General features: G+C 42.7%; 2 protein-coding genes across 7 annotated transcripts; both read right to left on the bottom strand.

Moving 5' to 3' along the window:
- Positions 1-1763: 1763 nt before the first annotated feature.
- On the bottom strand, positions 1764-2483 carry fgfbp2b (fibroblast growth factor binding protein 2b). Its single transcript, XM_076729703.1, has one exon. The coding sequence runs from the start codon at positions 2481-2483 to the stop codon at positions 1764-1766; it is 720 nt and encodes a 239-aa protein (XP_076585818.1).
- Positions 2484-4417: 1934 nt separating this feature from the next.
- On the bottom strand, positions 4418-25060 carry prom1b (prominin 1 b). 6 transcript variants are annotated; one of them, XM_076728532.1, is made up of 27 exons: positions 24443-25060; positions 17472-17533; positions 17081-17107; positions 16764-16969; positions 14826-14946; positions 14602-14665; positions 14391-14480; positions 13906-13929; positions 13416-13633; positions 13239-13313; positions 13033-13108; positions 12626-12782; positions 12301-12453; positions 11634-11757; positions 11365-11468; positions 11129-11213; positions 10872-11018; positions 10596-10667; positions 9928-10020; positions 9565-9582; positions 9354-9407; positions 9138-9218; positions 8744-8812; positions 8567-8656; positions 7675-7790; positions 6232-6266; positions 4418-6129 (listed from the first exon to the last, which is right to left on the bottom strand). In XM_076728532.1, exons 1-26 carry the CDS (start codon positions 24711-24713, stop codon positions 6245-6247), a joined length of 2619 nt encoding a protein of 872 aa, XP_076584647.1. In that variant the 5' UTR covers positions 24714-25060; the 3' UTR covers positions 4418-6129; positions 6232-6244. The 6 variants fall into 6 exon arrangements, with proteins under 6 accessions (XP_076584647.1, XP_076584651.1, XP_076584646.1 ...); XM_076728536.1 differs by lacking the exon at positions 9565-9582; XM_076728531.1 differs by lacking the exons at positions 4418-6129; positions 6232-6266 and adding an exon at positions 6857-7471.

Genomic DNA, 25060 nt, shown 5'->3' with positions numbered 1-25060 from the left:
TCTGCCACCAGCTCTTTCACTCAGCGCCCCCTTGTGGTTGCGAGAGCACTGACTACATAGACCTGTTCATGTACTTGATTTTTTGTTTTATGTTGAAATTTTAAGCATTTCAAGCTTTAAACTTAAACTTAAACTTTATTTATTTATATGGCACTTTTCATACTTAAAAAGCAGCACAAAGTGCCTCACAGAGGCTAAAAACATCAAAGAAGAAAACCCAGCCCCCCCCCATAACTACATACAGAAACACACGCACAGACACGTACGCACGCACACACACACCCGCACACACACCCATACAGACAGATACAGATTTTATGATTTTGTAAATGGATTTTAATTTTGTAAAAAAAAAAAAAATCTATGACTACCTACTAAAAGCTGATGATTTGGATGAATGAATTTAGTGTAATCAGCTTAATGAACATATATTGTACATCTTCTTATGGACTATTTATGGAGAGATTAGAGTTCAGCTCTATAAGGTTATGTGAAACCCCTGCTTTAAGGTTGTTAAAATCATCTTTTTCCATACTGACAGCATCACGTACTGTTTATTCTGCATCAGCTCATTCTTCCTCCTCATTAAAGCATAAGATGTTTAAACTGACTGAAATATTCTAAACCAACGCTGAATGTTTTTTCTGCCATCAGATGGAAATACTCTCAGTGTCTTGCCCCCAAATTCAGCCTGACATATTTGGTATCTTTGCAAACTTTAGGATCTCAAGTATAATTTAAAATGAATTTTGAAATAATCAGTTTGTGTGAGGTGATTTGCAGCATCTTCCTCCCCTATGTGTGTGTTTCAGTGTTATATAGGAAACAACACCGGCGGTGCAGCCATGTTGGTTTCCTCCCTCACAGACCCCCTCTGTTCCTGCACACGGTAGCTCTTAGGACTCAATTCATCAGCTCATACAAAGACGTGTTTAGCTCCGCTCAGACGCCTTCTGTGACTGAGCTATATTATCTTTACCGCAGTCTGGATTCAGTCTGGCTGCGTCGGTCCCTTAACAACTTCCTCAGCCAGGCGGCAGACATGTTGTTACAGCCGGCAATGCAGAGAAACAAGGAGGCCTTTGAGTGAATGAGTGTGAAAACTGGCTGCTTCAGCTCAGCAGGAGAAACAGAGCGACACAGGAGAAGAAGAGAGGTCCCCACTCCGACTTTATTCTCTTCACATTTTCTTAAAAGTTGCTGAAACATTTATTTGAGAAAATTTTCCATCATATACAAACAGAATCGCATGCCTGCCATATGTTCCCTTTGTCTTGCTGTGTGTTTTTACAGGTTTAAAAGTGACAAGTATGTGACATGACAGCACGAGCAGTCATCCGCTAACTGTGCACACGTGTAGGTTGAGTGTTTCTGGCTCAGCCCGTCAAAGATGCTGCATAGTGGGGAGTTGGACCTCACGAGGTGGCGAAATGACTTCAGACGCTGATCCAACTGGGTCCATCACTGTGGTTTCCAACCTGACACATTGAAAAATGTATGAAAATTAAAGTTTGCATCTGTTGCACATGGGCAGCCTGCACAAAGACAATGTGCTCTATGAACTTAGAGACATGCTTTGGAGTTGAACCTACTGCTAAATATTATACTGCTAATTGTTATGCAAGCAATCACATTATTGATGATCATTAGTGGTTCTCAGTTTAATTCTTTCAAACCAAAACAGTTCTGACTTTTTTTAACCTCTTCCTTTCTTTTCCTTCTTGCTCATTTTGCTGTCGCTCACCTGTGTCTGCAGCATTGTCTCAGTTTTGGAACCAGCTGATGAAGTAGGCACAGACGCCTTGGAAGCTCTTCCAGCAGTACTCTGAGGCGAGGCGGGAGGCTTTGGAGTCGGGCTGCTCTGTGGGACGAGTAGTGGTCTTCCCAGGTTTGGGGGTAGTCTTCTTGGTCTGGGGGCCCTTGCCTGGCTGGGGCTTGACGGGCTGTGGCTTGACAGGTTTAGGAGTAGTGACAGGCTTGGTCTGGGCGGGCACCACTGGTTTACGCTGCTCCTGGACGGGCTTGGAGGGTTTGGTGGTGGCGGTCTTGGGCCAGGAGGCCAGGAAGGTCATCTGGGCCTCGTCGGGGTATTTCTTGCACATCTGTGGGCGGTAGATTTTGGGTCCCTGGCAGGCGTGGCTCAGCTTCCTCATGTCCCACATCATCTGGGTGAAGTAGTGGCGAGGGTTGAGGTTGTAGGGACGGCACAGGTTGGGTTTGCCCTGGAAGTCGCAATAGTAGGAGCGTCCTGGGGTCTGGCCCTGACTCGGACCTTTGCAGGAGACACGCAGGCGAGTATAGTCCCCAGCTCCAGACACCACCATGGTACAGGAGTCCTTGCTCTTGGTGCTGAATCGGATGGGCTCATCCCAGATGCTGCGTTGCTGCTGCTTGTTGTCGTTGCTGCTGTTGCTGATCTGAGCGTTCGACGTACAAACAGTTGCTGCCAAGAACAACAGCAACACTCTCATCCTGGCTCTCATGGCGGCGTGAGGTGTATTAGCGATGCACGGATGAGGGTGTGCGATGATGTGTCCGCACAGACGGTTGAAGTGTGCAAGGGTAGAACACTTCTGAGTGTGACTTTATAAAGATCAAGCTTCACAAAGGAGGTATTATTCAGGTGAGGTGAAAACTCCTCCTCAAGCGCTGACAACCCCCCTCCCAAACACACCACACCACACACATCCACTAAACACACACACACACACACACACACACACGCACAGTGACCACATGAGGCTTGTATGGCATGTTCGAAACTAAAAAAGTGATGGGTGAAATGGATGGAGGGAGGGGGAGGAAGAAGAGGGAAAGTGGTCAATGGGTCTGTGGGAGCCGAGGGGGGATGGAGAGCAGGAGGGCTGAAGGACGGTGAAGTCAAATATTGTAAAAAAGAGACGCAAGACATTATATAATCCTGCATAGGAGGTTCTTTGAGTATTGATGAGGAGGCGAGGAAGAGGATCTTTTGTACTCTTACCATAAACATGAACATAAGCAAGCAACTTTGAATTTCAGAGTGAAAAATTCACTCACTTGGTCTGGTACGACATGATGCTCATGATGGCTACTGTTCACTAACGAAGAGCTTAGATAATGTGAACTTTTATAGAGAGAGAGCCAATGTAATGACAGGTAATATCTAGCTAGCTAGCTAGCCTCTGCTCTATTAGTTTCTAACACAAACCAACCAAACTGCAGCATTTGCCATAAACAATGGAGTTGTCAAGTATCTTTGCTGTCTAAAAACCTCTACAGCGTTTGTTTGTCTCAGTCCAACTGTTAGCTGGAGCTAGCTGCAACCCTGCAAATCATGATTTTTGTTTGTTAAAGGCAGCTCAAACTTCTGAATATTGTATAAAAACATCAAATCATTTTTGAAAACACAACAGACCTTATATAACAAAAAATGAAACGAAACGAACGAAAAATGCTTTTAATTGCCAGAAGTTCAATGAAAAGATTAATACCACACACATATTGTATTCATTAAATTAAGCTAGCAGAAGGTTAGCTCGCTTTAGCTTAGCATAAAGACTGGCTAGCAGGTAGCCTGGCTCTGTTTGAAGGTAACAAAATCAACCTACCTGCACCTCTGAAGCTCACTAACTATCAGCTTACATCTTGTTTATATAATTTGAACAAAAAAATGTTTTTATGGGAAGTGTGGTGCCCAGTGTGGAAAAAAAACTTTCATTCCACTGGTCAAACTGGTGTGCAGGATTTGAGTTCAAAACCAGGCTTGACTGCACTTAATCTTATCAAAGTAAACAGATGCTGCCTTTAAAGAGACTTAAATATTCCATATGAACAGCATATAAGAGCCTGCTGCTGTGTACAAAGTCACACATGCCCCTGTTACATTCAGGAAGTTTAGGTTTTATAGCCATCAGTCTGGAGGGAAGAGTAGAAGTTGCCCCATTAAGGACACTGGGAATGCAAAGGAACAGATGTTTTCCTAAATTAAGTTAGTGTAGTCCTCTTCTGATAGGATGCAATAGCGTCACGCCACCTCAACCACCGCCAAGCCCCCAACCCGCTTCCTGCAAACCCACCTATCCCCCCAAACAGACCTGAACCTCAGCTGCTGTGTGCATGCATTCAGCTCTGCATGTGTTACATGAGCATCCTCTACACTCCCGTGTTTTGGCACGACATGCCAAGCTGCTTCAGGCGATGGATGTCTGAACATTTGCTTCACTTACATCATCAAATGTGTCCTTTTTCGTTCCTACCTGTGGCTCAGAGCTTATATGAAGAGCCTAAGAGCACACTTAAAGGATCATTTAGATGATTTATGGCCTTCAAAAGTTTCCTCAATGGGTGTGTATTTTTTGCTATAAGTGTACATGTCAGAGAACAATGGTTATATCTATCCAATTCAGTGCTTATGGAAGAAAAACAACACAGATACTTATTGGGCTGACATTTTTATTCACAGATTTGCACCTTCAGCACAAACTCCACTGTATTTTTTTAATTTATTTTTTGTGTACCTTCCTCAACCAGGCCTCTGACACCATAGAGGCTTTTGGGAGTTTTATTTCTCAAACCACGGGATGGCAAAGAAAAAAAAAACCTCTGACACCACAAGCAACTAGGCCCTCACTAATGGTCTGGCGAGAAATGCCTAAAGACACAATATTTGTTTGTTAGCTGTCTTAAAACCTTGTTAGGGTATGTGTGTGCAGCTTATGTGGGTGTTGAATAGCAAGCAACACTTCGCCTCTTGTGGCAGTGATGGACCAGGATAAACTCTGGACTAATCTCATCCTGCCTCAATGATTTTAATAATTTAGAAAAGCTTTCCCCTTTAGTGTTTCACATTGTGGGGAATATCACTTTTCGCTTTCTTGCTGAGAGTTAGCTGAGAAGCTCAAAAGCACTCTCATGTCTGTATGCTAACCATGAAAGTACAGCCCAGAGACGGTTAGCTTAGCTTAGCACAAAGTCTGACAAATGAGAACACATTTAACCTGGCTCTGACCAAAGGGAACACAATACACATGCCAGCACCTCAATAGCTCAACTAAATAGTATATCTTGTTTACTGTCTGTGTTTACTTGACTGTCACAATTAATACGGATGGTGTTTTTTTTGTTTTTTTTGTTTTTTAGTGACAACTATTTGACGGATTGCTATACAATTTGCTGCAGATACCCATGGTCCCAAGAATATGATCTGTAATAACTTTGGTGATCACCTGACTTTTCATCCAGTGCCAACATCAGGTCAAAATTTTTAATCTGTCCAATACTTTGGTTATGACAATATACTCTGATTGGTGCTAATTAGCAATGCTAGCATGCTAACATTCTAAACTAAGCTGCGAACATAGTAAACATTATACCCGCTAAAAATCATCAGCCTGTTAGCATTGTTATTCTGAGCTTATTAGCATGTTAATGTTAGCATTTAGCTCCAAGCACCACTGCTAGCATGGAGGAAGACTCTTAGTCTTGCTACATTTCATCTTTGTCTTTATGCTAAACTTTGCTTACCGGCTGCTGGTATTCAACAAAAAGACATGAGAGCGGTGTTGTCTCTTCGAACTTTCAGAAAAAAAGCAAATAAGTGTATTTGGCAAAATGTTGAAGTATTCCCAAATTTCCTGGTCGATGCAACATGTTGAGCCAAAGCGATGCAAGCTATATTACAAATATTAACAAAGAAAAGAAAGAAAATAGCTACCACTACAAAAAAAAACTACTTACATGTTATAAAACAAACATTAACAAAAATATATAAAACTTTCAAAAGTTTTGAAAGCGTAGAAAATTTACACTTGTGTCACCATATGTTAAAACTGATAATGTAAATACAACCAAATGCATTCTCTACAGGTCAAACTAGCTATGCAGGGACGTTGCTCTGATGGTTGATAATGTACAGTGTGACACACTAGAAGGACGGCTGTCGTACTGCTGTGACTACTTGCTGGTGTGTGTGAGAGAACACTTGATAAATTACAGTTGGCTGGCATCAGAGGTCCTTGTCAAATGGCTTGAAGGGGTACTGGAGGATGAGATGCCCTCACCACACAGTTCCTGAATGCTGCTGTTCTTCCCTTTGGTTCTTGGAAGTGTTAAAAGATTTGAATAATAAAGCTGAGAAGTCCAGTGATCCTATAAAAGAGAGAGGCCATGTCAGAAATCACCTGCCACTGTCATACAGTGTGTTTTTATTAACCCTGAGTGAGGATGAAGAGCAGACAGATGAGCGCTTACCATCAGGGAAATATCAGTTCCAGTTCTCTTGTCCACTGTGGAAAAACAAAAAATGAAATCAGTAAATCAGTGACTTTACTTTTGCGCACGCTCAAGACCTACAAGAGTGCTTATTTTCAGAGAAGTCAGAGTGTTAGTGTGAGTCAAAGGCAAATAAAAACGCAGCAGTAGGACTTAAAATTCTTAAAAGGTCTGTATTTATGATAGTTTGTGTGCATGTTTAATGTTTATTTATAAGCTGAAGGAACTTGGATGTGTTGTTTCAGCACACACAACAGCATGTTGAGTTAATGTTTTGGTACCACAAAATGCTTGTTCTGCCTAAAGGACGTCTCCTACATGCTGAACAAATCCAGGGACAAACACAAACATCGGCTTAAACCATCATGAGTAACTTTTCCTGGTTGAGTCCTGGTGTTTGACTCGGCGGTCAAAAGAGACGATGATGTGATGGATGAAGGATGAAGAAGAAAAACAGAAGAAGCAAGATTTTTTCTTGAGAAAGAGGAAAAAATCTTGTGAGAGTCAGACTGATGATGAGGAAATGGCTGGTGGTTCTCAGATGCTTTTAGATGTTTGTTGGATGAGGGTTAGTGGAAAGGTCTGAGAGACAATCAGTACCTCATTGAGTTCCTTCGGGTAACCAGTCGCAGTAGCTCGGGGGAGCAGAGGCCCGAGGGAACCGGGTCAGAGTGTCGTTATAGGGAGAGCTACATGTACACGCACAGACACACACACACGTACATACACACACGGGGGAGTCTTTGTAAACTTAACATCTGTGGAGAAATGTAGTAAACGTATCATGGACTCTGAATCCTACACAAAAATAACCCTCCACCAATTAAGACCGCGGCATTCAAGCAAGCAGAGACGCAGCTCGTACCTGACACTGGTTCACCGTGATTACCTGTATTACCCATACTGCAACACAAGAGTGAGGGTGGGCAGGTGAGAAAGAGAACGTGAAGACTCAAAGCGACGAGGGTGGAGTGATCCTCAGACAGCGACGGAAAAGTAGAAAGAGAGGAGAGAGATGCGGGAGGAGACGATGAGATGAAGATCCATGCAAAGAGAGGAAGACTGTGCTTGTGATTTGGGATGAAAGAAGAAAGATGTGACGAGATCCAAAGCCGTAAAGTGTCCCATACCAAAGAGGCAGTGGGCACGAGGAAGAGGACGAAAAGAGACGCTAACAGAAGACAAAAATCAGAGTGCAACAAGCCACGGGTAAGAGGAGCTGGAGAGAGCAGAAACAACAGGAGGAGAAAATATGAGGAGAATCGAGGACCATGAAAAGGAGTAATGACAGAGAGAAAGGAGAGAAGAGGATTAATTACTTTTGTCCTGATCCACAGAAAAGATTCAGAAACAAACTAGAAGCCAAACTAACAAGATTTCTGTCTACGGCTCTACAGTATGTCTGACAGTGATTGGACTCACTCTTCAAAGACGTCCTCTGTGTCCATCCTTCTGTAATACTTGGCCAGTTTGATGGAGAAGATGATGCTGGGGATCAGAAGGATGCAGCAGCCTCCCAGACCGAACCAGAATGTGTTCTGAAAAACACATTTACCAAGAACATTTTCACACTTTTCTCCAATAGTAAAAGTACTTGTTGGACATTTTAAATACTTAAAAGACTGAAAAAATAATGAGCAGATTAACTGATAATGAAAATAATCATTAGCTGCGGCCCTACAGCCTTTTCCTGCTATACTTCACACAAAGGCACACACACCTGTATGCACAAGAAATGTACACATGACCAGCATAAATAGGCCAGAACATATAAATAAAACCACATGAGCACACATGCATGCACTTCTTTCAGTGGCTGCAGGCTCGCTGGAGCACTGATATATAAAATCTATGTTTGCACTGAGCACAGAATGTGGCTTGTCTGAGCTCTTATTTAACTCTAATGTGCATGACATATAGTGGATATGTCAATATGAAACTTTACAACTCCTCAAGGCCGGAGAGAAAACAGTTATGAATCTATGTGTATACAACTTCCCGTCCTGCCTCAAAACAGCCTCTATCTCATCCCAGTGTGCGTCAGCGAGTGTGTCGCACACTTGAGAACACACTGTTCTCATCTGTGTGGCCAAGTGACTCCACAGTCTTTATCACTCCCAAAAACCAACAGCTCCCTAAAGCTGTCAAAGAGCCGTTTATACTTCTAGTGCAAGTGAAATCCAAATACATACGGAACATGATGTACTGTACATATAGCTGTGAAAAGAATCAGAGCGCCTCAGCAGCCTCCTATACACACACACACACACACACACACACACACACAGATAACTGCAGTGTTCTGGTGCCTTACCACTGAATCCATTATGAAGCTGCATGCTACTATCTCCATGCTGTCCACAATGTTACTGATGGGTTTACACTGGGCCACCTCTGCAGTCAGCTGTAGGGGAAAACACAGTGTCTTTACTGTAAGTCATAATCTTTGACAGGAGACATGGACACTATGCATCATAGGGAGTATACTCACAGAGTTTTTAACCCAGTCTGTGTACTGTTTGAAGTATCCCACCAAGCTCTGCATGTAGCCTTTTGTTTCCTGGACACCAACAGAGGAGAAAGCATGTTAGCAAATGTGCAGTTGCAAGATACTTATATTCTTTCCCAAGTGTCCAACAAGAATATCTTAAATATTTTGCCACTGTAGCGCTGTGTCTGCTCTGGTTAACCAAGCTTGGATCATTGCTTAGTGAGATTATTTAAAATATCTGCTTTAAGGGAGAGAAACAGGAGTCTGGACTGAGCTGAAAGACTGATAAAAATGTGTTTCTGATGAATGTGCCATCTAATATCACAGCAGCAGCAACAAATGTGGCAAGAAATAAAGCATAATAACAGTACAATTGTGTCTGCATTTGTTTTACCTGTTTCACCACATGGGAGGCGTTATGAGTGATGAGGTACTCTGCTGCATCGATGGCACTCAGGATATTCGTGACCTTGACCTACAAGACAAAGATTCAAGTTTACTTATGAGACGATTCAGTAGGTTAAGAAGACATTTTCTGCCTGTTAGAAACTGCTCTAACAGTACATCAGGACTGCTGTTCCAGAGTGTTTTCATCAGCCTGTTTCCTCACCGGCAGGTCGTTGGACATCCTCTGCAGCTGCTTGATGCTCTGGCTCAGGGTGCTCTGCGTGAGAAGACAAAGCATCACCAAGTGAAGCATAACCGCACGTCTAAATGCTCGTCAACAACGACCCCATCACAGCAACGCTGTCACAAAACGAACAACACCGCCAAGACAAACACACACACTGTGAAATCACTGTGGATCAACAGCGGCTTACCCGTGCTTTGACATATTTCTGTCACCATTTAACAAAAGGAAAAGAGAAGAGAAGGAAAGTTGAATTGAGCAGCTAAGAACATGTTTACTAATGTCTTTTGCCTTTAACACTGACTTAAAATGTATGCCTTGATGTTTGTTTCATGTTTGATGTGAAGATGGGGAGGTTGCAAAATGCTGCATAAAGCTGCTGTTGCTGGTAGTTGAGAGTCTTTAAGTAATATACTGCACATTCATTTACTTTGTCATAAGAAAAAACATGTTTTGGGGCATGGGGGGGGGGTCTGTGTGTATTGTTGTGTCTCATATATGAAGTGCAGGCGTTTAATCTGTGTGGTTTTAGTGCTGCGAGGGAAGTAATTACCATTGCTTGCTCCATGGGAACCACCTGGTCTCTGTGAATCTGTCTGATACTGCTGGCATGTCCTTTCAGCGCATTCTCCAGAGCACCACGTGGCTGTAAACAAACAAACAAACAAACAAACAAACAAACAAACAAACACAAAGTGCATCAGTGAGCTGCTCAATAACTTACTCTAGATGATAGCGTAATCATGCAAAAGATTATTAGCTCAATGATTTATTATTCTTCCTTAGAAATACATACACACACTAATCTTTCTGTGGCATGTCCAATGCGCCTTTAAATGACACACTTCCTGTGCTATGTGCTATACATGTGCCATAAATGTGTGTGTGTGTATTCAGGGTGAATGGGCAGCTTGTTCAGACCAACAAGTCCGATCGCTGAGGTTAAAGCAAAATAATTTTCCAGAGGGGCTGCACAAATGTATATTTGGACATGTTGGTTTAAGAATATTTTATATTGTCTACAGCATGCAAATCAATCAAATGAGCAAAACAAACTAAGCTGACAAGCCCAAATTACTTCCAGTCATATGAAAAATGTAAAAGGGTATCAGGATGTGATTGTTCACACCAGAGCAGTACTTTAGCAGCATAAGTTCAAACAGTGATAACAGCAATCACATAGCTGCTGTAATTTGCAGATATGATAAAGATGCGACTCACCAGTTGGTCGGCCTGAGCCTCCAGGTCAGCAGAGAAGGACAGCAGATCCACCAGAGTGACTCCCTTATTTACCTAAAGCGATAAAACAAAGACTGTCACTCATGAAGCAGGGAAAATGTAGTTTCAGATTCCCTCAATCTGCAGTTTTCAGTTTTTAATTTAATTTCTACTAAGTTTTATTTTGGTTCCAGGCTGGATTTGGTTGTTTAAGCTAAGCGATGCATAATCTGAACTAGAATCAGCAAAAACAGGCCAGCTCTCACACACACAGATTACCTCAACCAGGTAGGCTTCATAGTCGATCTGTCCAACTCCAGAGTTGGCGAAGTTGATGAGGTTGTCTCTGCCGGCCTGCTCCAGCAGCGTGACATCCTGCAGGTCCACCTGGACGCTGTCAAACACTTTGGCCAGATCCCTGTTGTACTGTTGTGACACACACATCGAAAACTCACAAGTTACCAGGTTGTTATTGATCTCATGCACATTAATATAGCTTTTTATCAGCAATTCCTGCACATGAAACTGACACTTACCACAGTTCTGTTGAGGAAGGAGTTGATGTTGAACATGGTCTCCAGCTGCAGAGCATGGTACAGGCCATTGTTCTCATAGCACTCCCTGCGGCACATATACAGTATGGTCACACACTGAAACTCATTTAGCATCTTTCAGATGTGCAAATGCATAAAGTCCTAGTGCAAACTCAGTTAGGTTAAAACACAATGAGCTTTATGCACAGTATGCACAGCATTAGCTGCTGGCACGTTACCTGTACATGCTTCCCAAAGTCAAGTCAATGTTCGGATTCTGAAACAGCATCCCAGGAAGGAAGTTCTTCTTTTCAGGATGAACCAGGAATGGTGTGTCTATGATCTGCAGACACACACGCACCCACACACACATGCATATTAATTAGCACAGAGCTACAGAGTAATGTAGCATTATCCTGCTCAGATAAAACCCTCCAAGATAAACACAGAGCGAGGCAGAGGGTGGAAATAAGACGGTTCAGGAAGGAAGAGAGTTTGTTTTCAGCACCTTGAACAACTGCCGGTTAGCCAGCGGCTCACAGATCAGCTTCTCAACGTTGCCACCAACAACAAACAGGGTGGTCACGATGCCCATCAGCACCCAGGCAAAGATGAAACTGAAACCCACCCCGCTGAAAGAGCAAGAGACAGAGCGTGGGAAACACAATCACAGAGAAATGTAATGGGAATTCTTGTTATTCATCTTCTCTGTACTTAATCATAAGTATTCACTGTCTTTAAGCCAAATGAACAACCATATGGTTGTTCATTTGGCTTAAAGACAGTGAATACTTACCATATGGTTGTTCATTTGGCTTAAAGACAGTGAATACTTATGATTAAGTACAGAGAAGATGAATAACAAGAATTCCCATTACAGAAACATCAGTTATCTTACAGCCTCCTCAGGTTCCAATTTGAATTTACTGCATCAATCTCAACTGCATCTTAGGTGATATTCTTTAATGTATAGCTACGATGTATAGCTGATTCAAGTACAGATGTAGCAGTGAGACCGTATGCACAATAGCAGGGCTCTGGAAATGGTACAATAGATTGCAGCCAATACCATCATTAGACATTTTTAATAATTAATTGCGATGAGAAAGGTCTAGGCGTCCGAAATCCCTCCCTGTTCACTACATAGCGTTAGACTGCTGTCTTGAGTAACGTACGCCATTAGCAGGTTGCCGCCAGTGTTGGACAGGCAGCCTCGGGTCGTTGGCGTAGCTTGCTTGTCGTAGCCACAGGTGCCACACAGCAGTCCGAGGATGTTGAAGGCCAAGACCAGGACGACCATGCAGAGCACTGCCACACAGCCGATCCACCTGCAGCACAGACGCATGTTAGCAAACGGTTTCTTATTTTAAACATCCAGCAGTTATGGAGCAACATTAGCTTTTGTTTGGAGTCTGCCAAGTCAAGTTTGTCCTGATAAGGTGATGGATTTTTGCTCACACAACCTAATGAATACATGTAGAGAGACAATCATGCACACACCTGTAGAAATCCATTTGGTCAATCTGTGGGTAGAAGGACTCAATATTCTTCTGTTCTTGGCTGAGGTAAATGGTGAAATTGGCCAGAGAAGCTTCCACTGGGAACATCTTGGCGAAGTTGTTGATCTCTGTGCCGATCTTATCCAGCATGCCTTTCACTCCTACAAACAACAAGACAAACAGAAAATCAGAAAGCTTAGTGAATTAGTGCTTTCAACTAGACAGCGTGGTAAGTAAGAAAGTGAGAAGGGACACAGCGGGACTTACGAGGAAGAGCTGTAGTTTCATCATTCACAAGCATGCAGGTGAAGGTGAGAGAAGAAAAAATATGAAGGTGGAAATACTACAGTCAGACTTTGTAATGAGGATAACTGCTTAATCTGTCAGGCAAACTAAACGTACAAACACACACTTGTGTACCTGAGACAATGTTTTTGGTTTGCTCTTTGACCAGTCTTGGTGTGTCGTTAAAGGACGAGTAACCCTGGAGGTGGACAGTCAGAGAGAAACAAACATTTTTTGGACCAGGATGTGCTTTGTGAGAGTATGATGGATGAAGAAGAAAGCGACCGGATGAGCAGGAGGATGATGATGGTCTGGAGACAGAGACTGACCTTTTGTACTATGTTGCTGAGGTCTGTTCTCAGGACAGTGTTGACATTGGCCAAGGCATGACTGACATCCGGGAGCTGACAGACAAAAAGAGAAAAGGAGGGAGCGTGGGTAAATACAGACATGACGATGCTTGTTTGCATTCATTCCCATTTCATGTGTCAGGCAGTTCCTGGTACCCTGGAGAAGTCGGCGTTGACTCCCAGCTGGGACAGCGTGGAGCGGATGCTGTTACAGGTGTGAGACACAGCTCCATTCGTGCAGGCGGGGTCTGACAGGGTGTTGGACAAGGAGGCGCGCTCCTCCGACAGACTGCCCTGAAGTTTCCCCGTCCCCTCCTGAAGAACCTCCAGGGAGGTGCTGACGTTCTCCAGGGCCTCTTTAGTCTCCCGCATGGCTACAGGAGAGAGAGGAAGGATGAAATTGAATGAACAAATAATACTTTTCCAAAAGTGATCTACAATAGTGTGTTGTTCTGTACGGTCAAGCTGGTGAGCCTCATAGGATTTATATTAATATACATTCACAATTCACGCAACCACAACAGACCAACCTAACACTGATCACACTGACCACAGACCAGCAAGACTTTTTACAGTGTACAACAGTGGATCCACGGACACCAAGTCACGAGCACTGAAACACTGAGCTCAGATCAGCTGTAATTACCTTTGATGGCACTCTCAACTTTTGCTTTAGATAAAAGGAAACATGAGAGAATCATAGAGCAAGAAAGGAAAGTTAAAAAATGTTGAGGATGTGCCGATAAAAGACACATCAGGACTCTGTAGTTATAAAACCACAGGAGAGGAAACTGCACGTAAAAAGAAACCATGGAGCCAATAAGTGTGGCAACAATTCACAAAGATAACAACTAAAAATCCTGTAATTTATGTTTATTGTAGCATTTAACATAATAAAAGTTAATTATTTTGTATTTGAAATGAAGCATCTTATGTGACTTAAAACATAGAGTGCATTTAACACTGTCACACAAAATGGCTGATGGCTGAAGACGTTTATTCTTAAAATAATCCAATCAGATGTGGAAACAGAAACAGGAGATGCTGCTCCAGCTCAGCCATCAGCACAGAAATGTCGTACTATGTCTCAGGTGTCTGAACTGAGCAGTGATGTGTGATAATGTGTCTTACCTCCTGCCATTCTCAGAGCACTGTCCAATGAGGGAACCACCTCTTTCTCCAGCTGACTGTGGATCCTCCCACCCAGCAAAGGTCCAATATCTGTCAGGACATTGATCAGAGACCATACTGCAGTTACACAGGTAAACTCAGGTGGAAACAGGCCCACAAAGAGAGAGACACGAGACAGATGCTGTATGTAAACAGTGTGAGTTCAGCTTACTGTCGAGCTCTGACAGGACTTTGTTCTTTGCTGTGGTGTACTGTGCTGTCAGGTATTCAATTTGCTGAAACAGAAAACAGACAATGCACGTTATAAAAAAAGAAGGAAAACATTAATTTTGATTTATGTGTCTTTTATATGGGAATGTGTGTGTGTGTGTGTGTGTGTGTGTGTGTGTGTGTGTGTGTGTGTGTGCGTGTGTGTGTGTGTGTGTGAAGGCTTACCGAAGGTGTGTTGTTAGCAAATGTTTTCAGGTCTCTCATATTGGTGTTGATGAACCGCCGAGTGCTCTTAATCTGGGCGCTGACGTTATGGTTCGCAGCATAGGCAATAAGTACTCCAAGACTGAAACACACACACACACACACACACACACACACGGGATTGGCATCAGGATTATTGGTTAGGAAATACAGTGACCAGTATTCACCAGCAGAGGGCAGCATGGCTACATTAATGTGTTTCTGCTGCCTGGGCTTCAAAAGTGACTCATTCAGGATGCGAGGGCCTGAAAAGTCACATTTCTCTGCTACATTTGGGGGAGTCCGTTTTTATTTTTCATTATATCTCTATCTTAAAATGTGGATTAAATGTCTAAAAATGTGACACACAAACAGTTTTCTGTGCCTGTCTCTAAGTGCTTTACAAAGGCAGCTGGACTCTAATATAATGATAACAAATGATGACTTTAACCTTTTTTTACATTCAGTTTCTCCAATAACTTCTGTGCATTTAGTATTGTTACATACTGCAGACTTACTTTAGTAAAGAAGGAAAGCAGGATGGATAATGCTGTGATAATTCTTTGTCTTACAAACAACGAACAGTGATGAAGTCTGCAAAGTGCTGAGCTGATGAAATGCAAACTTTCACGAGTGTTTTTGTAAATTACTGCACTGACATTGTGGCTGAGTGCTATTCCTGAACCGAACACCAAGAATCACATTATTATAGACCTTTTTAGGATATGTGCCTGCCAGATAACTGATCTCCTTTACTCTGCTGAGCCTCAAGCAAAGATTTGAGTGAATGTCAATAGAAGGAGAGAAAGAAAGAGCCCTCTGTGTGAGAGATTATAAAGGAATCATAATAACAAAACCTGATCACATAATATGGCCACAGAGTGCTCTATGCATGCATGTGCGTATGTGTGTGTTTGTGTGTACGTGAGCATGCATGTTTTTGATGTGAAAGCACTCATTCAGACAGAGAGGCCTCTCACGGTCAGCCAAGTGATATCAGTAACTCCTAACTGTCCCCACACTTTGGATCGTATTTCTCTGACCGAGCACCTGTTTCCTCCACTGCAGGTGAACGGCACACATGTTCCAGTCAGTGTGAGCACATGTGGTTAAAGGGGAACATTTCACACTGAGTCTGTTCACAGGTGTTGAAGAGCATTTCTGCAAGTCTGCAAAAGGTTGTATGAAGCCATTTGTGGCTCCAGAGGGAGCTGTGCAAAAGGCTACATCAGCCTCTTTTAGCGTAACACACTGAATGTCCTACTGAGGCTACTGTCAGGTAGCATTGTGGGTAATGTAGGAACCATGTTTTGACAAGGAAGAAGAAGAAGGTTTGCACACCCCTTGAGTTTTGCACTATTTGTTGTGCTCCCAAATTATTTTACAATGAAATTATGTTTACTTTTGATCTGATAGCATTGTGTAAAATGGAAATTTAACATTTAACAGTGTAGTGACTAACTGTGTTTAACATAGACAGTAGGCTACAGAGATGGGAGGAAGTGTGGGAGAGAAAGATGCAACAAAGGTGTCAATGTCCGAAAACCCAACTTGCTCGACACACACATGTGCAAGTCAGGTCCTGACACGTGACCAGTCTCTTCTTATGCATATATATGGTATATAATATCTAGGGCTGCATTTTTGCACATGCATAGAACAAATCGGGTGTCAGGTACAGATCAGGCAGAGGCAACAGGTTTCACAGCATGTCAGTTTTGAACAAGACACGCTTCCCTTCCTGTTGTACATCTGAAAATACAGCCATGTCCAGGTAACTTTTGCAGAAGTACGAGACCACTCCAGCTACAGAGGATGCACACAGCGAGAACAGTCACACTAATAACACCTTAATTCATCACGAGAGGAAAAAAAATCCTCATGATGACAAAGGCCGAAAAGAAGATGATGACGACTCACATGATGAAGATGGAGGTGGCGATGAGCGAGGCAGTGAAGAAACCTCTCTGACAGTCGATGTTCTTTCTCTGCCTCTGGTGCATCTCCCCTCCGCAGTTCTCACAGCATCGACACACACAGAAACACATGCCTATGATGGGGGTGAGGACCACGAACAGGACGCCGATGGTCGCGCACACGAGGAATCCCACCTCGTAGTAGATCCACTGCAGGCGGACAGGATTCATACAAACATCATTCCCTCTCACACTGACTTCTTTGGAGACATTGTAGTGCGTATTGTGTGAGATTTTGGGACACTGTTATGAGGAATTTACCTGTAGTAACAGCACCACATTTTCTGGCTGTAACCCCATAGCACGTGCACAGTGACGCATGCAGAAAAACAAGCGCACATGCACACACACACACACACACAGACATTCGCACACAAAGCCATAGCGAGAGGAAAACAAAGAGAAATAAAACAAGGTCAGTGTGACAGCCAAAGAGATTAGGAGGCAGCAGAATTCCAATTTCTAAAGAGGGAAGTGAAGGCAACATCAAGAGTCGGCCCCTGACACTGAGACCCCCACCCACATCCACCCAGTCAGAAATGAAAGCACATCAGTATCAGTTTCTACACTTACAAGGTGCTTTTTTTAAAGCATCATAACACTGTAATGTCAAGATTAAGTTCATCTCAGTTATGCTTTAATTCAAACGTACCTTTCTCCATTCTTCTATTTTGATTCCTCCCATGTTTTGTTGAATAACTTGAACAATCAGATCTGAAATAATGAACAAAACCGAGACGTGAGCAGTGAAGGACACACATCTTTTAGTCTGCAGAGAATTGTCCAGTAGAGTAAGAATCACTTGTACAGTAAAACAGTGTTTTACAGGCAGTAAAAAATCCATTTATCGGTTCATGAGCAGACACCACAGATTATGCAGACTCATTGTTTTTAATTTGCGAGGGCGGTAACTGTGAATGTGTTTCCTCAGATACTTAACAGCTGTGTGTTCTGTGGAAGCGCTTCAAGGACTGAAGTTCAGTCCAGCTGTCTGTGTGTTTATATAGGTCAGCCAACACTAAGCCTACCTGGAGGCGACTCATCCACACTGTTACTCAGCAGGTAAACACTCATTCACACACACACACACACACACACACAAACAAAAGCACTGGTATGCACGCTGACAAACACAAGCATGCCAAATATATGTAACGTGCAGTGAAAAAACATATTACATACAAATGGGTGCGTGTGAATCTACATCTGAAGAAACAAAGGTGGGCACTCTATCCAAATTAATTTAACTACATACATTTACTTGAGTACTGTACTTAACAGCAATTTTTGAGGTAATTGTACTTTACTCAAGAATTTCCATTTTATTCTTCTTTATACTTCTGCTCCACAACACGTCTAAAGGAAATAATAAACTTTTCACACCGCAACATCTCTAGTTACTGGTTTCTTTTTACAGATTTGAATTTAATACAAAATATAGCTGAGATCGACAACAACCAACTAATAAAATATGATGCAATAATTATACGTCTGGGTGTTAAGATACCCAGAAGAAAACTTTGCTCCACCTTCATCAGCTACAACATTATAAATGTTTACATATTACTGCATCAATAATTATAATCTGATAATATAACGTTCATTATTCTGAAATGGGCCATTTTGCATGAAAAGTACTTGTATTTTTGTGCAGGACTTACTTGTAACAGGGTATTTTTACACTGTGTTGGTACTTTTACTACACTGAAACATCTGCAGAGCTCTTCCACCACTGACACAATCATAAGCAGCAGATGAACACTGAGCACTACTTGCTTGAAGACAGTAAAAGTAATATTTTTCAGGGTTACAAGTTTCTCAGATCTCTCACATCAATGCAGAAGGAACATTCAGGTGATGACGAGGGAAGGTGTGATGGAACAAAAAACTGTCTGCTCCTCTTTTCTCTTTGAAGAGAGTAACGATGTCACAGAGCACGGCTTCTCAGATTGGCACAGAGGGTGTCATCGGCACACACGACAGGCAGATGGAGGCCAGTTTACAGAAGCATGTGGATGCTGACACAGCTGACGCACACACGCACACACACACACACACACACACACACACACACTGAACCGTTCTGTGTCTGTTCTGCCTTCTGCTTGCACACCTGCTGACCCTCAGGTGAGGTGAGAAAACACGTGTACCTGAGTGTACTGAGAATAGATCTGTTTATAACCTTCATACATTTGAAGTACTGAAGTACTATTACTGTCTTAGTACACAAAACATCTCTCCACCATTTCACATAGGGCTGCAACTAACAAGTATTTTCATTACAGATCAATCTGCCAGTTATTTTCTTGATTTATCAATGGAGTGTTTTGTCAATAAAATGTCAGAAAATAGTGAAAATGTCAGCATTTAAAACAAATCGATGAAATCAAATTAGTTGCTGACTATTTTTCGACACATTTTTTGATCAATTAATCCAACTACTATCAAAAAACAGAAAAAATACTCAAGCAGTGTATTGAGTGTACACCGTATATCATTCTAATGAGGGTTATTTTGTTAAATGAATGGCTGCAAACCAACTGCCTCTAAACCACGTGAGGTTTTCAGTTCGCGCTTTAAATTTCTGGTAATTTGCGAAAGTAAAAATGTTTCTGAATAATCCTCTCTGTTGAGTAAAAGGATCTGAGATTCTGGATACTTTGTGACCATATGGATAATCCTCTCAACACCATCTTCCTCTCCTGCTGGGAGGTGGCCGCCTTACTTTTCTCAGATCTTTGCTAACTGTTTCCAGAAGCGGTTCACCTGAGGGAGGCCTCAGACTGTCATGTGGGGTGAAGACACCTACCTCTGTTAACTCTGCAGATGCATCATATAAGCACATATGAGCGGCGTCGATGCCACCTGCTGTTGCTCAGCTACTTAGTTAGCATTAGCCACCGAGGGCAGTTAAGCTTAGACAGCTTAGTTCAGTGACCCAGTATAAGAGGTAGCTACTGCAAATGAAAGGAAGAGGGGGGATAAACAACCATCAGAATTAGACTTGAAAGGATGAAGAGACCACTGCCCAACTTCAACTGAAGTGTCTGCTGCAATGGTCACAGAGAGGAACATCTTTTTAACGGCACATATACTTTTTGCACGGAAAGTGGGACATTTTCATGTTTTTCAGTGTCTGCTGTGAAAAGCTAGTTTTAAAAAACCTACTTTTTTTAGTGTCCATCACACACTGCTTCAGTTAGCTGTGCTCATATATAAGTCAGAACCTACAACCCTCTTACAGTAATGTGTAAATATAGGCTCGTACAATCCTCTACACTGACCTGCTCTGAGAGATTACTGGAAGGTGTGGACAAAGCCTTACGCAACCCCACGACCATCTCTACTTTTTACACTGTACGCCTTATTTAGGGTCACCACGCTCAGGCCCCGCTGCATCCACTGCCTGACGTGGTCAATCGAGGGTGAGCCAACATGTTTAGAGTAAAACTACAGAAAAGACAGCTATAACTTGAATTTCACTGCCAAAAATGCTTATTTTTCCCAAGTTGGATATTTAATAGAACCTCAATGTTGCACAAGCTTTTTTCCCCTAAAATTAAAAAACAAATATCCAGTGATGACAAGAGTTCATTCTGCCATTGCAGCCTAAAGAGTCTCTTCAGCTCCTCCCCCTCTTCAGATATTTTTTAGCTATTATGCTTCCAAACCACATCATTAGCTTTCAAGCAGTGGTGCTCTTTGGCTCGTCACCCCTTAAAATGAAGCTTGTTATTAGCAGCTGTAATTGAGGAATGTTTGAGATGTAAAGAGGTGGATCTATCCATCATGTCACAAGAGGAGAGCAAACTGTAGAAAACCCTGAAGACAATAACATCAATAGAAACGTGTTCTTTCCAGCGCAGGTAACCATTTTTGTGATTTGTGTGATCTTGCGACTCCTTGGGAGGAGTCCTGATCACTGATCACTGCTTTTAAGCTACCATGAGACAGCATGTGGACATAGTCTTGATTGAAACTGTTTAACACTGGGGTGACAAAGTGAGATTGTGGCTCTAAAATACTCTAAAACTAGCTTTTACTCCATTTTTCACTTCAAAAGATGTTACTGTTATCATGTAAGTCATGTCTGGTGAACCAAAGCACAGTTATGTAGCATTTAAATTACTTTATAGTTTGTTTTTCGCAGTAGTACACAAGATTACAGTAGTAGTACAGTATGTATTTTCATGGCGCGGGGAGCTAAAGAAAGTTACACAGCCCACTATGAGGTGAAGCAAAACAACTAAGAGGATTATGTGGAATGTCCTTTTCCCCCAGTTGAACTGGACGTTTGATTAGACCCTACCCACAAGACGTCAGGTTTTAAGATAAGATAAAGAGGGCCAGCAGCAATTATTTTCATTATCGATTCATCTGCCATTCATTTCCAGTGATAGTTTGGTCCATAAAATATCAGAAAACAGTGAAAACACAAAGATCATTAGTGTACAATGGTGACTTTTCAGGCAGGAAGCAGTGAACTTTTGTCCTTTTCGCTTAAAAAAATACTTAAACAATTAACTTTTCTTCAAATTGTTGGCCATTAATTTTCTGTTAGCTGGCTCATGAATTAACCAACGTGTGTATCAGCTCTACACGAAACACCCACATTAGATTTCTTTATTAATACATGTGAGCAAAAGTGCATGAAGGATGAATGGTAGCTGCAATATAAGATGCAGATTTGCAAAGCGTTTTATGACATTTGCTTCCTGATAAACAACCTGCCTGCTACCAATCGCAGTAATTAAGGCAAACAGACAAACACCAGGACTATGACCCACTTTCAGTACGAGCGCGTGTGTGTCTGCCCCGTATGTGCTTGCAAATTTGTGTGTGCGTGTGCAACAATGCCATCTGTAGCCGTAGTAGCCGCACAGTGTTAGCATTAGCCCTGTGGATGCTAATCCTCTAATCTACCCTGTGTGTATCGGAGGGATAAGACACTGCCTCATCACACACTGAACCAGTCCAAAATGTTTCTTCACCGTAAACGAGCAAATTCAGAGACGGACAAGCCCGAGCCGGTCGAGATCCGACAATGACTCTAGCCGTTATTATCAATTCTGTCGTTTTCTGCTGACGCTCAGAGGGTTATTTTTTGTGAGACTGATTAAAATTAGACGATCCACCAATCAATGAGAGCAATCAACCTTCCCTCTGCCTCCCTAACATCAATTTGAGTTCCTCAACTCAGCCTTAGCCCTGACGTCAACCAGTCACCTCTGCAAAAGCTAATGCTAACCTAAGTCCTAAGCTCGACCATGGAGAGCAGCATTATGGGAAACATTATTTGACGGGGCAACAAAATTTCATGCAAGACTACTATCAACATAACATACTATACCACCAAGCAAACATCTGTATTTTCTAAAAATATAATGAATGAGATGGATCACAAATGAGCCTTTATTTGGCAAAGATCTGACAGATTTTTTCCAAGTTTCAGCGTAGAGACAAATTTGCAGAGACACAACCCTTATCAGAAAAACGTTTAGTTTCATGTTGTATGTTTCCTTGTCAGAGATGCTAACTAGGATGATTCAGCAAGATTTATCTTACTGAGAAAACTTCTGATGTTGTCGGCGTGTTGGATCTACAACACCTTAAGAGAAAACTGCATTTGTGCATCAAAAACCAATAATAAGCACTAAGTCTTGAATGTTTGAGGGCTGTGATAAATGATGTGGGACTGTGCGACATGCTGCCCAGGTGGTCTCTACCTGTGCATGTCTGTGAGTGAACCATACTGGAAAGTCCCTGGCAGTAGCAGCATATGGTCCAGTGGATTAAGGTATTATGCAGTGATGCAGGTGACTGAGAAAGCCTCCTCTAATCGCTGATTTGCTAATTGATTACCCAGCCAGCAGCCCTAACCTTGGTCACCAAAATGGCAGCAACTTAAAACCTTCAATCCTATTGCTCTGTGTCATCCTCCAACGTGACCACTCATAGTTGTACATATAGCACACAAACAAACCACTCTGAGTTGGTTGTAGCTCTTTATAGCATTACTAGGTTAATGCACTACATCTGGGGGGCCAAGAAAACAACACTCACTATCTATGTATTGATTATGTCCCAGACCTGATCACCCCGTAATCTCCTCGATAATGTTAAAGCATGGGGTCTGAGAGGATCAGATATGAGAGATGGCAGCTATTGATCCTGTTAATCTGCTCATAACATTGGTTTATGCGCTCAACAAGTGCACGTCATCAACGCATGCAGTCCCTCGGTGCACATGTGTGCTCTTTTGACTTGGCAGCAGTTTAATTAGGGGCACGCAGCATGAAGTCACCTATGATCTGGTGCAGATTTCAGATTTCTAAAGACCAAGTCCAGCTGCCCTTGATTTGGCCATCTTTGGATAACCAGGACCTGGATGACCGAGAATCTTCATAGATATCACAGAGATTTACACTTAAAGAGAAGACAGCAGCGGTGTGCAAATAACTCCTGCCACTCTCTGAGGTCTCCAACATTATTTTGGACTTTGTTGTTTGGTTTATGACGTAAAAATGGTCAGTTGGAGCTTGTGAAGTGAGACAACCACAGCCAGTGGTTTCCAACCTTGCAACCCTTTAAAACAAAACAAAGTGAGCCCCTCAGCACAGGGTTTGGCCTCATGGTGGACGTGAGCTCTGAGCAGAAACAGAGTTAGCTTCCCTTTTATGAGTAAAAAGTCACAACAAGTAGCGATTGTCGGTAACAGTCATCTACACTTGTCTGTCTTATCACTGAAATAATCTTGTTACCCCCTCAGTTCCATCTTAGGACCTCTTGGGTGGGTCTCAACCCACAGGTTGGGAACCACTTAGCGATAGCTTTGGGTAGAAGTGTAACCAAGTACAGGCAGGTGAGGAATTAGTGCTTTACAGCCCAATTTATACACGACTGTCCACAGTAATGACATTGATACTAGAAACTGGCAAGGATTATTATCATGCAGTATTACCATACACCACAAATGTTGTTCGTGTTCCTACTTTCTTTAATGCATCCCCTACTTGCAGTGTGATGAATGAATGCAGATCACACCATTCTGTTGTCCGTAAAGCAATGTGGTCATATACTGTAACACAGACATAATGGTAACTGTCATGCTTTGCACCATCATTTGTACTTTTTTTTAATCACTTTTCCTACATGTGGATTTATTTTCTCTTACTTTATTTTACTTCTCTATGTGAACTGAGCATCTGTGGCACACAACAAATTATTTAGGATGGTTACAGTTCTGTCTTATCTTATAATTGTCTTAATTATGGCCCCATCTAAATCCTAAAAGTTCTGAATTTCTGGTGTTCAGCCATCTACAATCAGTATGTGGCCATTAGAAAACATGTGCAGCTATAATAAAGCTAGAATTCCTAATCAGGTCACTGAATCTGACAGGCCACAGAATTTAGTCTAACACCTGTTACAGCCGCGCGCGCACGCACAGCCTACATTAGCCTAACGGTTATTTAACGTTTTTTTTTTTTTTTTTTAGCTAACCTCTGTGTCTATCAAGACAGACTCGAATCCTGGACAAAAACGAACATTATTCCTATGTCCTCATGTGAGAGACACACTGTGAGGACAAAGAAAGGGAGGAGGGGGTGACGATAATCTCACCTTTGGGAAAGGGGTTCGGCTGGACAACGTAGAGAAACGCGTGGACCATGTGGAAGAGGATCCCTATGGCCCCTGGCTCGTAGTAAGCGTGGGTATCATAAACCGCTGCCGGTACAAACCCAAAATCCAACGGCTCCACCGGTGGAGGAGACCGCTGCCTGCGGGGGTCCGCCCGGAGTTCAGCCGGGGCCGCGTCCCTCTCGTTCGCCTGCTGCTCGCCGCTTGTGGCCCCCCAGCAGAGCAGCAGGACGAGCCACTTTGTCCACAACATGGCTCAGAAAAGTCCAGCTTCGTACCAAAAAAGAAGAGAAAAGAACGGGAAACTCCGAGCCCCGGTTGTGCTACAGTCTAGCGGGGGATGGAGAGGGGAGAAGGGCTGCTGACGTGAGAGACACCTGTCCCTCTCGGTGCTTTAATCCCCGCAGCTCACGAACAACCGTCCCGAGGAAAACTTTTAAACTTAACATCCAGCGCTCGAGCTTCTAGCAGCCGTTAGCCCCGGGTGTCTCGGTCCCGACTCATCACAGACATCTTCCCGAAGATCTTCGGCGACTCAGGGGACCAACGTCCGAGGATGCGCTTGTTATCTCGGTGTCCTCACTCTCACCGGCAGCCTGC

Source organism: Chaetodon auriga, chromosome 4 (assembly GCF_051107435.1).
Source record: "Chaetodon auriga isolate fChaAug3 chromosome 4, fChaAug3.hap1, whole genome shotgun sequence".
Classification (NCBI taxonomy): domain Eukaryota; kingdom Metazoa; phylum Chordata; class Actinopteri; order Chaetodontiformes; family Chaetodontidae; genus Chaetodon; species Chaetodon auriga.
This window is presented reverse-complemented; position numbering and strand designations above follow the sequence as displayed.

Bases quoted from the DNA above. Each gene is read 5' to 3' on its own strand.
- fgfbp2b (XM_076729703.1), bottom strand. From the start codon at position 2,483: ATGAGAGCCAGGATGAGAGTGTTGCTGTTGTTCTTGGCAGCAACTGTT.
- prom1b (XM_076728531.1), bottom strand. From the start codon at position 24,713: ATGTTGTGGACAAAGTGGCTCGTCCTGCTGCTCTGCTGGGGGGCCACA. The intron at 16,970-17,080 runs GTAAATTCCTCA...GTCCGCCTGCAG, and splicing joins ATGTGGTGCTGTTACTACAG to TGGATCTACTACGAGGTGGG. The intron at 14,947-16,763 runs GTGAGTCGTCAT...TGTGTGTTTCAG, and splicing joins GCCACCTCCATCTTCATCAT to TCTTGGAGTACTTATTGCCT.